The following is a 15,935-nucleotide window of genomic DNA, read 5'->3' on the forward strand; positions in this document are numbered from 1 at the left end:
GAGAGAGAGAGAGAGAGAGAGAGAGAGAGAGAGAGAGAGAGAGATGTATTTTGCAATATCTGAGAGGAATGTGGAGAATACAACACTGCAAGAATGAGGTCCAAATCTGACCTCACTGGAACTCAGGATTTCCAGTAAGTAGAAAGGAAGAGTCCTCAGATCTCATCATATTATCAAACTTATATTGCTAGAAACCAAAAAATTAAACAAATTAAACCCTACCGTAGTACTAAAAGTTTAGCATGTAATGAAATAGATACGAATATTTAATATAAAAACAATGCAGTCCTCCTCGATTGGCCTGTTTCTCTTAAATCTACCGAGCATTCCATAATAGTTCAGTAAATGTAAGAAAACATAAAAGCATACTTTGTACAAAATACATCAGACCATAGTATTGATTTCTTTCATGCATTGCCCTATCTAAGCTAAAGAAACCTTTGCTTATTGCCACTCCTGCTACGCCTCCTGTGACCATCTCTGAGCTCTTCTGTCTAAGCCAGGTGGTGGCACACTTGTCCTAAATCTCACATAGAGCTGTGATTTCACTAATACCCAAAATAAACTACCAAGTATGTTACATTTGTCATCTTTTAGATCAAATCATTGTATTTGTTTTATGCCACAAAGCTGATGTTGGTTCATGTACTAGCAGTCAAACCTTTGTGTGTACATTAGGCAGATAGGAATAAAATTCTCACTGTCTCGTCACCTTAAGTCAAAATATCCCATTACCATGGTAAATACATAAAATGTAAAGTAAGGATGCATAATGTGTTTTGAATCAGAAAAGCAACATTTATTTGACGCTGCCTTTCTCCAAATTCTTCACTTCTTACAGCTGATGTCATCTCCTGCCAATTCAGTACTCTCCTTCACCTCCCATTAACTGGACTTCAGTTTGTATTGTTCAAGCGGAAACTGTTTACCTGGGTAAACCTTGATTCTCCAAGCCTGTTTCACGCCATCAAGTTGTGCTTTACATACAAATTGATTTGTATATTTTAGCGTTGCTGCCAAACATAACTCCCCCTACCCCCAGAGTTTTATCAATTTTTAGGGGATTTTTTTTTTTCAAAATTGTTTATATTTTTTAAAATCTTTATTTTGCACAAAAGGCGCATTAAATGTTGCATGTCAAATTAAGATTCTCATAATCGGTCAAATTGACCAAATCGCTCCTGCACGGGGATAACAGGCTTATCAGTTCCTTTTGATGAATTTTGCCTTAACCCCGCCCATCCCTGCTGTCTTGACAAGAGTGTGCAAAGAGACGAGCGGGAGAAGGTCGACAAATCGAGCCTATCCACGGATTTTTCAGGGCGAGGCGACCGTAGCGGAGCGCGGTGAACGCGGTTTGGCTGCAGGTCTGTTTTTTATAAAGGTTGCATTTTGATAGTAGCTCGTGACTTTACCTCCTATGCTTTCGGTGTGAATGTTGGACATTTTTGGAGGACGGTAATTCAACGTGCTCGCTCCGCTGTCGATATTTTTCTTGTCGTGCATGTTGGCCGGTCTGAACGTGGACACTAGCTGGCGCCTCGTAAACCGCTAGCCGGCTAACTAGCTGCTAGCACGGGAAGTAAAGTCAACACTGCCACGGGCTGTATGAAATCTGGGGGGAAATATACGTTTCTCGTTCAAATTACACCCTCCCAATCTACGGTCATAGTTTATATCAACATTAAAATGCTATTCGTGGAGAGTTATTCACGCAAACTGCTAAATTGTTGCAGACGTTTTTCTTTCTCTGGACAGGACCCATGCAAGCATGACCGGAGCTGCTCTGTAAAGCCAAGGGTAGCATCACGTCCTAGCTGTGTTTATCCAGGCCTCTGTATAAGAGGGACGCTTCTGCAAAAACTGCAAAGTCCTCAGTGGTGGGAAGAGCCTGGTATTATGTGTAGTATGTGTAAGCTGGATACACTCAGTCCCTTTAAGTCTAAAGTCCATGTTCTCCCTCCTGGATTGTTGTTTTATTATAAACAAGCAGGCATTTTTAACATGTAATAGTAGAAAAAACAGGAAAGGTTTAATTAAGCTCGCAGATAAAGATATAATGATGTCCTTCCTGGACAGATTTCTTCCAATTTTCTTTAAAGTATCAGCTGCGAATTCAATTTTGGCTCATTCTAACTTTTTTCTTAGGACAAACGTGACACGTGTTAGTCCTATAGATTTTTAAAAAAAATATTTGAATGAAATATTAAAAATATTTTTATGAAAAAAAAAAGCATCAATAAATGTTCTGTTGGTTGACAAAAGTAGTGTCTTTTGAATACTATAAAAAAGGAAGCACATTTTTCAGGACTTCACTTGCTGATCACCAAAAGTGATGAAGGGAAATTTCTGTTTTAATAATCTGAAAAAGAAACGTGAAACTCCAGCACTCTAAACTGAAGAAAATACATGATGTAATGTTTTAGCAACAATCTGACCACTAGATTTTCTTTTTTTTGCTTCAATCATGTACACGGTTTGGTTAACAAGCACATATTATTTCACTGTCCTAAGCTTATTCTCACTGTTTAGCAGATCCTAGAAGAACCAGTTTGCTTTTCACTGCAGATTCATGACAATGGAAATGAAGGGCGAACAGCAGGACGAAGATATTTCATTCAGCAACACTGACACTAATGGTGAGGTCTTGCATATCTTCATTTTATTATTGCGCATTAGAACTGCCCAAAATAACATCATCATTGAGAAGTATCCAGACCCCACCCGGTCTTAAAGCCAGCATCAGATTTTTAGATTTCCATTGGCCAGTTGATTTGCTGAAGACTAAAATTATATTCATGAGAAAAGAACATTTCTGGCCTGAATAACTTACCATGTGGTCATGTCAGATGGTTGAGAGATCCTCTTGTCCAGGAAACTGCTGTTCTGTGGGCCCAGAGCAGATCTGCCCATGTTTTAATTCAGAAAGGGTACATGTTGGTTCTGGACGTTGACCAAGTTGCATTTGGTGACTGAAGTGTACTTGGTGTTTGTGGAATATGCTGTAGACTTTGCTCATTCGAGGTTTTTGTTTGCTAATATTAATTTGGTTTATTATAGCACTTCCACAGTGAATCAGGAGAACATTCTAACTTATGATTCTTCTAAATAAAAATATTAAAAAGTGAACTAAAAAAAGCTCCTCTTGTATTTCTGTAAGTGCATAATTTCGGAGGTGGCTGCATTGCTTTGGGTTTGACCTTGCCTTCTGTCTCAGGTAAACGTCCTGCTGAGGACATGGACGAGGAGCAGGCCTTCAAACGTTCACGCAACATTGATGAGATGGTGGAGCTGCGTGTTCTGCTTCAGAGCAAAGTAATCAGAGATCATATCATGAGCCCCTGCTATTTGCTGGGCCACATAGTGATTTTATTTATTTATTTTTCTCTCTCTCTCTGTGATCAAAGTGTTTTGCTCTGCTTCACAGAATGCGGGAGCCGTCATTGGAAAGGGTGGCAAGAACATAAAAGCTCTTCGCACAGACGTGAGTAAATAGATAAAAATGTCTTCATATATATTTGCACTCAGCAAACTTTAGCTTTCTTATTCTTCCTTTAGTGCTGATTCTACACAAGTCTTATTCAGCCCATAGAAAAATATTGTCACATTTAGTTGCATTTTTTTTGTCACAAAATTAGATGTATTTACCTGGATTTTTTGTAATTGACCTGTACAAATATGAAGTGGAAAGAAATCCTGAATTAAAATAAAAATCATAAGTGGAAGGATAAATATTCATCAGAAAAGTCAGGAGTGCATTTGTGTTTAGTCTCCTTCACTTTGTTCATAAAGAAAATCCAGTTTAGTTGAAAAGAGAGAGATGCTCTGGTCAGATGGAACCACAAATAACATTTTAACCTCCATAGAAATTCTAGTTCCTGATGAATGCATAAAAAATTGTGAATGTGAAAATATGAGCAATTCCCAGGTGTGACTTGGGTATTTTATTTATTCTTGAGTTTTATATGTTGAAGAACGATTGAAAGTTAGTAGTTTGTACATTCTAGCATCTGGGCTATTATAAAAGCAGCTAAAATGTGTTTGTTGTGTTTAATCATCTGTCATCAAGAATCACTGCACAGTGCTACAAAAAAGCATTACTAAGACCAGAGGGTAGAGGTCGACCGATACAGGATTTTCTATTACTGATAGCAATTTTAAAATGCCGATTGGAGATTTTTGAGACAGTTTATTTTGTTGTGTGACGTTGATTATTTATAATTCTCCCCTTTGTTTTTTTTTTAAACATTTGATCAAAAATTTGCCGTTTTCTTTCACATGTAATCGGTTTAGTGGTAGGCTGATGTTGGCGCCTTAAGTTGGTAGCTTCTTTTTCTCAACTGTAATGCAATTCATATAGGAAAGGAGACGTTTAAAGGTGCCCACTGATTACTGTTTTATTAATTTGCTTAAAACATAACTTGTATGAGTCAAGTTGAGGACCCAAAATAAATGTGCTGAATTTTTCAAGTTTAGTTAAAAAAGGAAAAAGCAAAACAAAACTATACATCTTCCCCCTTTTAAAACAACTCTTCAGGCATTTTTAGCTCAAATTTCCTCTACATAAACCATATCAGAGGAAATAGCATTGATTAGGACTTGCATAATGTGATTGAATGAAACTCAATGCACCAAGCACAATTCCTGTATTTAGTAAAATTTGTCAGGAGCTGAAACATGGTCTCCCCTGCTCTGATCCAAACTACAATCTGCATTTATGGCATCTGTTGTCAGCAACATCTTCAGTCCATACTAATAAGCTTTTTAATAAAAGGTTTTCTACCTTCATAAATAACAGTGGTGCAGTGGACAGAGCACAAGAGTTTGTACAAACGCATTATACACAACAGTAGCATGTGTGGTACCAAGCTAACAGTGTAACAATACAGGAAAACACGTTCTACTTTGTTTAATTGGTCCATATCCAAAGCTGTGAACAAGTTCTGCTGTCATGCCGTCAGTGATGTGCATATGTAGGTAGCAATTACGCATACAGAACCAACACATCGGTTTACAGTTGAAAGAGGAAGTTTACATCCACCTAATAAAGACACACTTTGTTTTTCTCACTGTCTGAAGTTAAATCAGTCAAAACTTCTCTGTTTTTAGTTCATTATTACTAAAACTTTAGATTTGCTAAATGCCCCAATAATAAGAGAAGGAATGTGCCTCTCACATACACACCTTTCCAGATCTGCCCACAACTTCTCCATAGGATTGAGATCAGGGCAAAACATTGACTTTGTCTCAAAGCAACATTGTAACCATATTGTATGCTCAGGGTCATTTTCCATTTACAAGACCCATTTGTGGCTGGAGTTTAACTTCCTGCCCAGTTGTTTTAGATGTTAAGAGAAGTCCGGTCTTGGTTATGATTTAAGTTCAAACAGTGAGGGGGAAAAAAAACTTGTATAACTTTTTTTTTCATTCTGTGTATGTAGACTTCCAGTTTCAACAGTATGCAAACAGAGGCCGTGAACTCTGTCAACTCGCTAATTTGCACAGAAACATGCAAATTGGGTGGCAGCTGCGCCACCTGACATTAAACCAGTAAGATTTTGTATGGGCCGTTCACAACTCGTAAAAGCAAAGTTTTGATTTAGTGACACTCGTTTCTTTAGCCTAAAAAATGGTTTGGTAGCACATAACCTTTCAGTATGAAGGTTTATAGGGATTTAACTTTGAGACCAAATGCTGGTGAGTAGCTACTACAATTTACAATCTGAATGCTTTGCCATGAATCCAAAGGTTATACAGACAGCTTCCTCTAAAAACACATCCTATTTAACTAAATACATATATATAAATATACACAGATTAATAATCATTGTCCTGTGTAACTGCAGCTTATTGACTTACATCACCTTATCAACTCTGTGACAACCAGGCAAAACAAAATAAAAAAAAACAACAAAGTTTGCGCCATCAAGAATGATGAAGATACTTTTAAAACTGGAAAGTTTCAGCCAATTGATCGGTAGGCAGATAATATCGATCAACCTCTACCAGAGAGTCACTGTTAAACTGCTCTGCTTGAGTTATTTTCCCCAAATAATTAAAGCTAATTCTTGATATCGTTTACATTGCTGGGTTTTTTTAAACTGGGAATTCCTAACAGCCCTATTGGAACATCTTTTTTTATTTTTTTTCTCTGCGTTGTTAACTTGACCAATGTGCTCCTTCATACTGCCTGTTAAAACTTATCTTTGTCCTGGTCACACTTCCTGTTCTCCTTCACTCTCACAGTTTCTCTCATATCACGTTTTGGGACAAAGTGTGGCGTGTATTCAATTAAAACTGTATTCCTTCTCCCCCTCTTCCCTTCTCCTTTTACTTGTTTTTGTTCTTACTTTTGGCCACCTTCCTCCGTTGCCCATGTACCGGATCGACATGCCCCTCCTGCGTTGCCCACCTTGATGTTGGCCCAACCTCCGCCCGCCCCCGAATGAAACCCGACCGCTCGGCCATCTGACACTCCCGGTCGGCCCTGCCCATAAACTGTGCCCCTCCTTATTCGGACACCTAACTTGACATGATGTGATTGAATGCCCCTGCCCAATGCCAACCTCCTCCACCACAACCACCATCACCACCACCACCACCACCTCCTCGGTCCATGCAGTACAATGCCAGTGTATCAGTCCCAGACAGCAGTGGCCCAGAGCGGTATGTCCCACCAGTTATTGCCTCACTGCCTGATTAGAACAGTGAAACACTTGTCTTTGATAGCCTGCCTTCTGTTTCCATTTGAACATTTTTATATACATGACACTTTACAACCTCCCCTTCACCAGACACCCCCTCCTTTCTTTATAAGACATGTATTGTTCCTTGATTTTTTCTGTCCATTTTTAAGCATCTCCTATTAAGTTGAACTCTGTTATTACAGTTAATCAATCATGCGGAAATTGTCTGACAGCCCACTACAAAGTAGTTGGTGTTTTATACTCAGCGACATTAAAGTTGGATGGTTTATTTGTTGCTCTGAGAAAATTTGTGAAATGCAGGCATCTTTTTAATATTTTTTTCCCCTTCGCTCTGTCTTCTGTGACCCACCCCTGGTCCCTTCCCCTTACCTCCAACCTCCCACTCTCCTCTGCCCTCACTCTCCCACACTGTTTCCACCATTACCGTCCCATGATCTCTGAGAGAGAAGAGAAAGAGAGCTTGCTTTCCTGTGGAGGCGCCGCCCTTTCACTTTGTCACTTCATTAATGTCTCTTGATTCCATTGTGCTGCATCCACCCCCTCTGTATAATTTCTTAGGTTACATCAGATCAGATCTGCCTATCAAACCTGTCACCTGTCACATCACCCTTCCCTTCTCCAACCTGCTCTTCCTCTGTGCCACAAAGAACTTGGTAACCCCTCCCCAACCCCACTGCTGTTTTAATGTTTTCTACTGCCCACCTCGTCTGCTCTCACCTCGGCGCCTTAGTTCTCTTCCTCTCTCCTTCCCTCTCCCCCCCCTTTCCCAACCTCGTGGTCACAATGAGACGGTGAGCTGGTGGTGCAGCTGTAATGGCAAGCTGTTTTTAAATGACTTTCTCTTTCCCCAACTTCCTGGTGGTGGGATGGTTATAGAAGAAGTTTCTCGCTCTTACACCACTTACCCAAAATCTGTGTGGCCACTTTCACGTTGTTCTTATTTATTTATTTATTTTTTTGAGACGCTCTGGATCCCCTTGTCCTCATAAAGCTTTCTCTTACTTTTGAAATTAGTAAGGGAGTCAGTGCATGTCTTCTGCTGTCAGTGTAGAGTTGGGGGAAATTAAGCACTCGTTTAAAGCGTCTTATTAGTTTGTTCAGGACTGTCTGTCGGGCTGTATTTTATGTCAGGTTTATCCCTCCGTTTTTCGGCGTTTGTTTTTGTAATTCATTTATTCCTGTTTGCCGAATTGGTTTCTGACAGGATCCTGAGTGTAAGTGCCAGTATCGACACCATTGGAGAGATTCTACTGAAAATCATCCCAACACTAGAGGAGGTAAGATGTTATGTCAGTTTTGTGTGTAAATAAATGGTGGTATTGTTTTAGCTTCCAGAGATTAACCCATTGTCTTTATTAAAATAAATAGTAATTTGATATTAATTATTTTCAAGCTAAATGTTTATTCAAATAAGTGAATATAAATTTGGAAAAATTGTAATGTAGTAAGGCAGTAATTTGCATCAAATAACTTTTCTATGTATTTCAAAGACATATTTTTCCACAACTGCTACATTAATATCTAATCACCCAGAACTTTGCTTTTGTTCTAATGTTTTTCTAGTACCAACATTACAGTGGGATTGATTTTGACTGTGAGCTTCGCCTGCTGATCCATCAGAGTTTGGCTGGTGGGATAATTGGAGTGAAAGGTGCCAAGATAAAGGAGCTCAGAGAGGTAGGATAGCCCAGATTAACCATTTAATCCTCTGCACTAACAGCTGAACAGTAAAAACAAAAAAAGACAACTCTTTAACTTTGGAAATGTGTTCACATCGGTCCTCCTACAAACTAATCTGAAAAGACATTTTGTTTGCTACTGCTCAGACACGTTTTGGTGCATTTTTCCATTTCGTTAGGAAAGTTTTTTTGGACTGTGTGGACTCAGAATACGAATGTGAGAAACTAAGGAAAAAAAAAACTTTGTGTGTACTAGAATACCCAGACCACCATCAAGTTGTTCCAAGAGTGCTGTCCCCACTCTACTGACAGGGTTGTCTTAGTGGGAGGAAAACCAGAACGTGTGGTTGAATGCATAAAAGTGATCCTGGAGCTAGTATCAGAGGTAAATCTACCCTCTCAATTGCTATAAATACAGTAAAAATAATTAATACCAACACATCTTGACTTAAAGAACATTGCATTTATTTTAAATGCAGTGTACTCCAAAGTTGATTAATAATTTCCCTGTAACTTTTCTTCAATTTGCAGGCACCGATTAAAGGCCGTACTCAGCCTTACGACCCTAACTTCTACGATGAGACGTATGACTACGGTGGCTTCACCATGTTGTTTGAGGATAGGGGCCGACGACCTATGGGTGGATTTCCCATCCGCGTGCGCGGCGGTTTTGAACGCTTGCCTCCTTTACGTGGCAGCAGACCTCTGCCTCCCTCCAGAAGAGACTATGATGACATGAGCCCTCGCCGGGGTCCTCCACCACCGCTTAGCAGGGGCATACGAGGGGGCAGCCGAGCGCGCAACCTGCCTCTCCCACCACCCCCGCCGCCAAGAGGAGGGTGAGAATTGGGCGGATTTTATGTTTTCAACCCTAATTTGTTAGGTTTTAAATTGTTTTGGATGAATTTGCTTACTTGACTGATTTTGGCAGTTTTTACTGTAGATAATTAATTTATATGTCAAAGGTTTGTTTTGGAAATTGAAAGACTACTATTTAGTAACCAGTAACATCTGTTCAGTCTTAATTATTTTACATCTCTACCTCACATCCATCAGTTTTTTTTTTCTTTTATTGTTTGCAGAGGAGACAGGTTTTCACATGGCAGCTATCATGGCAGCATGGATGACAGACCAAGGTGAGAAAGACCAAGGTTAAGATTTAAATTTATTTTTAAAGCTTAACAGAATTTAGAAAAGAGCACATCTGTGATTTAAAAATGCCCATTTTTTCTCCAATAAATCAACCAATGTCACTCAATGTCACTGCTTGCTTGGAACCAGATCTTTTCACTTCCAGTGACTGTTTCAACGTCTCCTGCTTCTTATGGAAATTTAGTTTTAATTGCTGTTTTCGACTGTATTTATGAATGCCGTTTGTGGCAGTATCAGATGTTTGAGTATTCACTGCTGCTGCTTGGAAATCATTCTTGAAACGTTGTGTATATTTAGAAATGTCATTCGGAAATCAGATATTTTTGCTAAATTTTCAATGTTTGGAAATGCTGACTCGTTTTAGCGAGCATTTGTTACACTTCTTATGAAATTTCGAATAACAATTCCCTTAGAGGTTTGTGTTCATTCATTAATTGTGAGTTCATCCATCCATCCAGGCACCATTAGTCCATACATCCATTCTGTAGAGAGGTCTGACTGCTGTGTAAATATAAAAAAAATCAATGTGAACTTTGTGATTTAATAATTTCCCCAAAAATTGTAAACCTGGCCATTTATAGTGGGTGCAATGTCCCCATGCACTGCAATGCTTTTATTCAGAATAAAACAGAAATATAATGTGCAAAAACCAACCAGTTAACACTTCATCTTTGTTAAATATAAAGGAGAAACACACACGGTCTTGGTCAGACACTGGAGCACTTTGGTGGAAAAACCCCTGATGGGTCAAACTGTATTAACAACTTTGTTTCCCCCTGTTTTGCAGCGAAAGAAGAGGCAGAGACCGCTATGACAGCATGGTGAGTGTAATCAGCTGCAGCGTCTAGACTCGCTTGCTTTTTTTTGTTTCCTCACAAGACTTTGTGGTCTCTGCCTGTGAGTTGTGTTTTCAGATGATGATTGCATTTCCTTTTCTGAGTGTAGTACAGCACACTGGCTCTGATATGGCTGCCCCCCCCCCCCCCCCCCCCCCCACATCGGATGCACACTCATGTAGACCTGTTGTTGCCTGGCAACAGTTGTCTCCGTGGTTACCACTGAGTAACTGAGTACGCAGTCCAGAGATCCACCAGGCGAGCCGAGCGATTGAACCAGAGCAGATCTTGAAGTGGTTCCCCGCAGGTTTTAACTGCAAGCAAAAGAGGGCAGATGAATAAAAAGGGACGACTCTTGAGATTTAAATATTATTAAAAACTGCAGACTTGCTTCTAGTTGTCTCAGCATTAATACAGATTCGAGGATTTGGATTATCGTGCAATACAAGTTAGGTTAGTGCTGGTCGCTTGTTAATCTGTCTTTGTCTTTGAAACACAAATCGGTGTTGAATTTGTCAAGTTTACGTCCTAATATGAGTAAAATTTGTGTGCATTACTGTCTATGCATTTATCAGCCTCCCAGACATACACTGGTTGGATAAGACAACTTTTAAAAGTTATCTTATACCTGTTTTTTTTGTTTCATGACCGTCTTGAACTCAGATTAGCTTTTATTAAACATGCTTGATTCCAGCTGTGCATTTGCGAAGTATTGTCTATTGTCTTCAGATGTATAACAATGACTTTGGACAATAAAGAGAGGTAAAAAAAAAATGGTATAACCCTAGTGAGACATCAAAAAGTTTGTCTACACCTATATTGATTGGTTATATAATGCATATGTGTATTTAGTTTATAATCTGTTATTTCTGAAGGCTTAAAATGTATTCTTATTCCTTATTAATGTTTGTAAATTTCATCTCTTTCTCTCCTTTCATGTGATCCTGAAATTTAGAGTGGAGGTGGTTATGGTAAGTTTTGATATTCATGATAATCCTGCAGTTTTATTTGTCTAAACAGCGGTAATTATTACCTTTTTACACACACTTTGGCCTTGAAATGGCTAGAGAAAGTTAGTTTTTTGGCTCCACAAGTTTACACACTTTGAAGTACCAAGATGTTTTTTTTTGTTCAACAAAGCAAGAGCAAACATTTCAGTGACAATCTTAAGATCTTCTGGACTTGAAGTTGAGTTTCATGTTCAGTTTGACTCTTTTTATTATTATTATCATGATTTTATTTTATCACACATATATTAAGCTCAAACATTCATACCTCTAGAAGATTAAAAATATTTGTCATTAAGCAAATAAGTTTGTTTCTAACAGGAAATGACAACTTCCAAACTTCTTCAACTTTATCAACTTGCAGATTATTGCCGTCTTCAAACAAAACACAAATACAAAGGCACCAAAATCAAGCTAAAGAAGAAACAACAGAAAAGAGTGGGAGTTACTAGGCTGAAGGGTTGAATGTTGTATTTTCTGATGAATGTTGTATACGTCTGTTTCAAATATTTAGTTTAAATGTCAAGATGAAAAACAAGGAAATTTTCTCAAGGATCATGCAGCAGAGTGTGGGAATCCTTTTTTTTCTTTTATGTTACATTTTTGTAGGTTTAAGTTCAGCTCCTGAAAAATTTAGACTTTGGAAACAGCACCCAGTGCTTAGTGCTGATGCCTGAAATTTGTATCTGTTGTCCATATCCACATTTTTTTTTTTTAAATAAATTAAGCTTAAGAAACGGGTTCTACCTGTTGATGTTTTTACACTTTCATTATTTCCTCTTGAGTGGCATTTAGATTTTTAAACCCAGTACAGCTAATTGATTCCCAGCAACTGGTTTGGGAAGTAGTTTAAATGGAGAGGAAAAAACAGCTGAATTAAAAAAAACAAGGGCTAATTCTGTATTGCTGAAAACCCTTCCGGCTGCCTCATTAGTCACTTGTTGTAGTATTAGTAGAAATTTTAGTTGCACCACTGAGCAATTTCTTTAAATATTTATTTACCTTTAATATTGTGAAAGTGTGAATTAGTTAAACTCAGTAGATAAAAAAAAAAAAGACAATTGGTATTAATTTACACGGCACAATTTCAACTGTAATTTTACTACTTACTATGAAAGGACAAACTTGGACCAACAAAGCTTAGTATTTCTTTTTCTATACATCACCATCGCTGGCGTTTTGGCCATTTGGGCAGTACTGCTCAGTTGCTGTGGCATGATGCATTTCCTTTCCTCTTCCTGTGGTGTATTTTCATTTTCCATTTTCTGTTTTTCCTTTTTTAATGTTCTTTTTCAAAGACAGCCATTCTTCCTGGGAGCGCTTTCCATCTGGTGAGTTGGGATAGATCGTTACTGTCCCTGAGCCTTGTTTCCTAACCTAAAGGGTTTGCTTGTTCTGCTTGTTCTGGATCCCAAGCCCCATTTAAAGAAAGATTTCCTCCAAAGGTCTTTTCCTCTCTCCGTAGGTGGCAGAGGATCATACAGTGACATCGGAGGCCCGGTCATCACGACGCAAGTCACCATCCCAAAAGATGTAAGTAGAACATGATTAGTGCAGTACCCGACGAGACAAATTAAATGCCTTTGGCGCTCCTAAATCTGTTTTCCTTTTTGCCGACGTGCAGCTGGCGGGCTCCATCATCGGGAAGGGCGGCCAGAGAATCAAGCAGATCCGCCACGAGTCTGGGGCATCCATCAAGATTGATGAACCACTAGAGGGCTCTGAGGACCGCATCATCACCATCACAGGGACACAGGACCAGATCCAGAACGCCCAGTACTTACTGCAGAACAGGCATGTGACTTCAAGCAAAACAACGTCCTCCCACTGCAGCTGAGACGCTTCTTTTCATGTAGAACCAGTACAATAAAAAGTTATTGGTTTAATACAGTAGTTTGTGATTTACAGTAAAATGAAGATTGTATTCTTTGTTTGGATAATTGGTATCTCTTTTAAATTCTGAAAATTACTTATTGGTTCAAACTAGTTAACCTTAAGGAAGACATTTACTGAATATACAGTATTCTGGTCTCTGAGCTAATTTGGGGCATGAAATATACAAAATCTTATCATTTCAGTCAGTAATTTGATTACTTGGTAGTACGTGTGTGTGTGTGTTTACTTCCTTTCCTCCTCATCGCTCCACGATTGAGCAGGTCTGAGTTGGCGTGTCAGTTCCAGCAGACAGGATTTATTTCCAGCCTTGACCTTGGTATTCTTATTACAACTTGAGCTCCATGTGAAGAATGTCTCGCTGTTTTCAGCATCCACTATTTTACAGCTGCCCAACCCGACTTGGGTCGTGCCGCTGCTCTTATAAATATGTTCCGGTGTTTTTAATTTTTTCATTATTTTTTTATTTTCTTCGTTTCAGTGTGAGGCAGTACTCCGGTCGGTTCTTCTAGAGGGAAGCGGATGAGAGGGTGAAGCCATGCTGCCATACTGTTTTGCTCATTCTATTCAGAGCCAACATTCCTCTGCTTTGGGTAGATGTGTCCCTTCCCTTTAACTGTCTCCAGCTACACCACCGTTGTGTACACCAGGTTTTATTTGGAGGCCTGAAAAATCCATAATTCAGTGCTGGTATCTTCTTTTCTTTTTATCCACTGGTGTGTAACCCATCTGTGTGATTAGGTTTGGTGTTGTGAACCGGCCCTAGGCCTTATCTTCCGCATTTCAGTACAGCAAGCAGAATGTACTTTCTTTTCTGTTCTTGTTTGAAAGATATTTTTATGATTTCCTTCAAATTTTAAGACCACTTTCCTAACAAAGATGACTAGTTTTTGAATGGTTGAGAAACTATTGGAGTAAAGTTAAATAACTGTTTAATTTCAATTTTCCATCGCTTGTCTCCATATGTAAAAAGTGTTTGGGTTTTTTTGGGGTTTTTTTAGATGATGGTTGAGGGGTTTGGGAGAGTATTTATTTTGGAACAGCGGAAATCAATAGTCTTCTCAAATTCACAGAGAGCAAAACTTCGGTTAGGAGTGTGTGGGCCCTTTGTTCTGTATAAGCATGGATGTGCTGTTCGGCGTCAGTCTTTGAATTAATAAGCAATGTGGGCTTAAAAATTTTAAACCCCAGAAAGCTCATTTATACACCCCACTACACACACTAAGATTACCTTGTGTGAAAATGTCACAATGAAAAAATATGTGATTTGATCTGCCTTTATTAAAAACAAAGACAAAAAAAACCCTTTTTTTTCTTAGCTTTTGCTAAAATAGTATGCAGGATACCATCACATTTTTATAAACATTGGCTAAGTATTTTTTTAAATTCTTCCATATTTTGTAAGGGCAACATGCCTTACAAAATAAGCCTTTTTTTCAGCCAGCTCTCCGGCAGTGTGCAACAAATAGAGAAGAGGCAGAAAAAAAATTCAAACATTCAACCACAGGAACAGTTATCCATGTAGGTCCATGTCTATCACAAAAAATGTAAAGAAGACTATCTGATTAGTCTTGCTGGAAGGGTTTACACTGTGGACGCCTTAATTTAATTTTTTTTTTAGCAGATCAGTCTAGTCCAATGCTTTTTGGTAATGACACCTTTGTCAAATATGTCTTCTGTCTGAAGGTGTAATAAATGTGAAAGACTGTTAAGGCAAAAGAAAAAATGTAAGAAAATCTACTTTTATTTGAAAGATGATTGTACAATTTGTATATATATATATCTGCTTAAAACCTGTGATTTTATGGACTTTTGGTTCGGCCCAAACTGTGTGATGTTTTCTTGGAAGAAAAAAAGTGCCAAAAACAGACTTACAAGTTTTCCTCTTTGCTACGGTGGCCCTTTTGTGCCAAACATAACAAAAATAAACATTCTCTAAAATCACTAGCTTTTCAATATTAAAGCTATTGAAAACACTGCATTTTAAAAATATGAGATGATATAATAAAAATGTCAGAAGAAGACTGAAAAAAAGAATTATAAATACAAAGTGTGCCTGTTTGGCCATTTTGTTCCTGCACTTTTGGTCGTATTGTTTCATGACTTTCTGCAATATCCAAAAAAACACAAACAAAACTAAATGATGCTTATGTGCGTGGGGATGAAACGGGTTAGAAGGGATGTAAAGTTACACAATTGGTGAAGGGACAAATAAATCCAGTTACTTGTAAATGTATTTCTTATTAAATCTTTCCTACGCGTTTCCTGATTACGGAATTATATTTTGAATCTTTTACTGTAAGAAAAATGTACACAATCAACTTTTTCATCAATATCGGGCTTTCTGTTACTATAAAGTATGGATTTGCTGTTGTGTAGCCACAGTCTCTGATCTGTTCACTCCTGAACTTTTTTGTTTTATTTTTGGAAATTTTTTTTTAAGTATCCCTGAAGATGCAGGTCTCTGTGTGAGGCGGATGCAGATTTGCGAGTCCACAAGTGATCAATTCTGTATGTGCTCTCAAGATATTTGTAGTAACTCCAAGTGTTTAGTAAATAAAGTCTGTGTCACAGCTCTGAGCTCGTGTGTGTGTGTGTGTGTTTGTTTGTTTGTTTCTTTGGGGGGAGCACGGTGTACGGAAGGAGATGCATTATGATAAA

At 38.5% G+C, this 15,935-nt stretch overlaps 1 protein-coding gene across 5 annotated transcripts; it reads left to right on the forward strand.

Moving 5' to 3' along the window:
* The first annotated feature begins 1,280 nt into the window (after positions 1-1,280).
* On the forward strand, positions 1,281-15,854 carry hnrpkl (heterogeneous nuclear ribonucleoprotein K, like). 5 transcript variants are annotated; one of them, XM_055052724.1, is made up of 15 exons: positions 1,281-1,367; positions 2,569-2,639; positions 3,218-3,315; positions 3,428-3,484; positions 6,623-6,666; positions 7,912-7,984; positions 8,271-8,384; positions 8,643-8,771; positions 8,918-9,225; positions 9,469-9,522; positions 10,326-10,359; positions 11,330-11,345; positions 12,680-12,712; positions 12,847-12,914; positions 13,006-13,233. In XM_055052724.1, the coding sequence occupies exons 2-15, from the start codon at positions 2,573-2,575 to the stop codon at positions 13,216-13,218; spliced, it is 1,308 nt and encodes a 435-aa protein (XP_054908699.1). In that variant the 5' UTR covers positions 1,281-1,367; positions 2,569-2,572; the 3' UTR covers positions 13,219-13,233. The 5 variants fall into 5 exon arrangements, with proteins under 5 accessions (XP_054908699.1, XP_054908702.1, XP_054908700.1 ...); XM_055052727.1 differs by lacking the exon at positions 1,281-1,367 and adding an exon at positions 13,756-15,854 and having other exon boundaries at positions 1,375-2,639; positions 13,006-13,175; XM_055052725.1 differs by lacking the exon at positions 1,281-1,367 and adding an exon at positions 1,375-1,912.
* Positions 15,855-15,935: the final 81 nt, after the last annotated feature.

This window comes from Poeciliopsis prolifica, unplaced genomic scaffold (assembly GCF_027474105.1).
Source record: "Poeciliopsis prolifica strain line A6 unplaced genomic scaffold, Auburn_PproV2 SCAFFOLD035, whole genome shotgun sequence".
In the NCBI taxonomy this organism is placed as follows: domain Eukaryota; kingdom Metazoa; phylum Chordata; class Actinopteri; order Cyprinodontiformes; family Poeciliidae; genus Poeciliopsis; species Poeciliopsis prolifica.

Coding starts and splice junctions, on each gene's coding strand:
- hnrpkl (XM_055052724.1), top strand. CDS start 2,573: ATGACAATGGAAATGAAGGGCGAACAGCAGGACGAAGATATTTCATTC. Junction 8,385..8,642: donor AGATAAAGGAGCTCAGAGAG/GTAGGATAGCCC, acceptor TGTGTGTACTAG/AATACCCAGACCACCATCAA. Junction 9,523..10,325: donor AGCATGGATGACAGACCAAG/GTGAGAAAGACC, acceptor CCTGTTTTGCAG/CGAAAGAAGAGGCAGAGACC.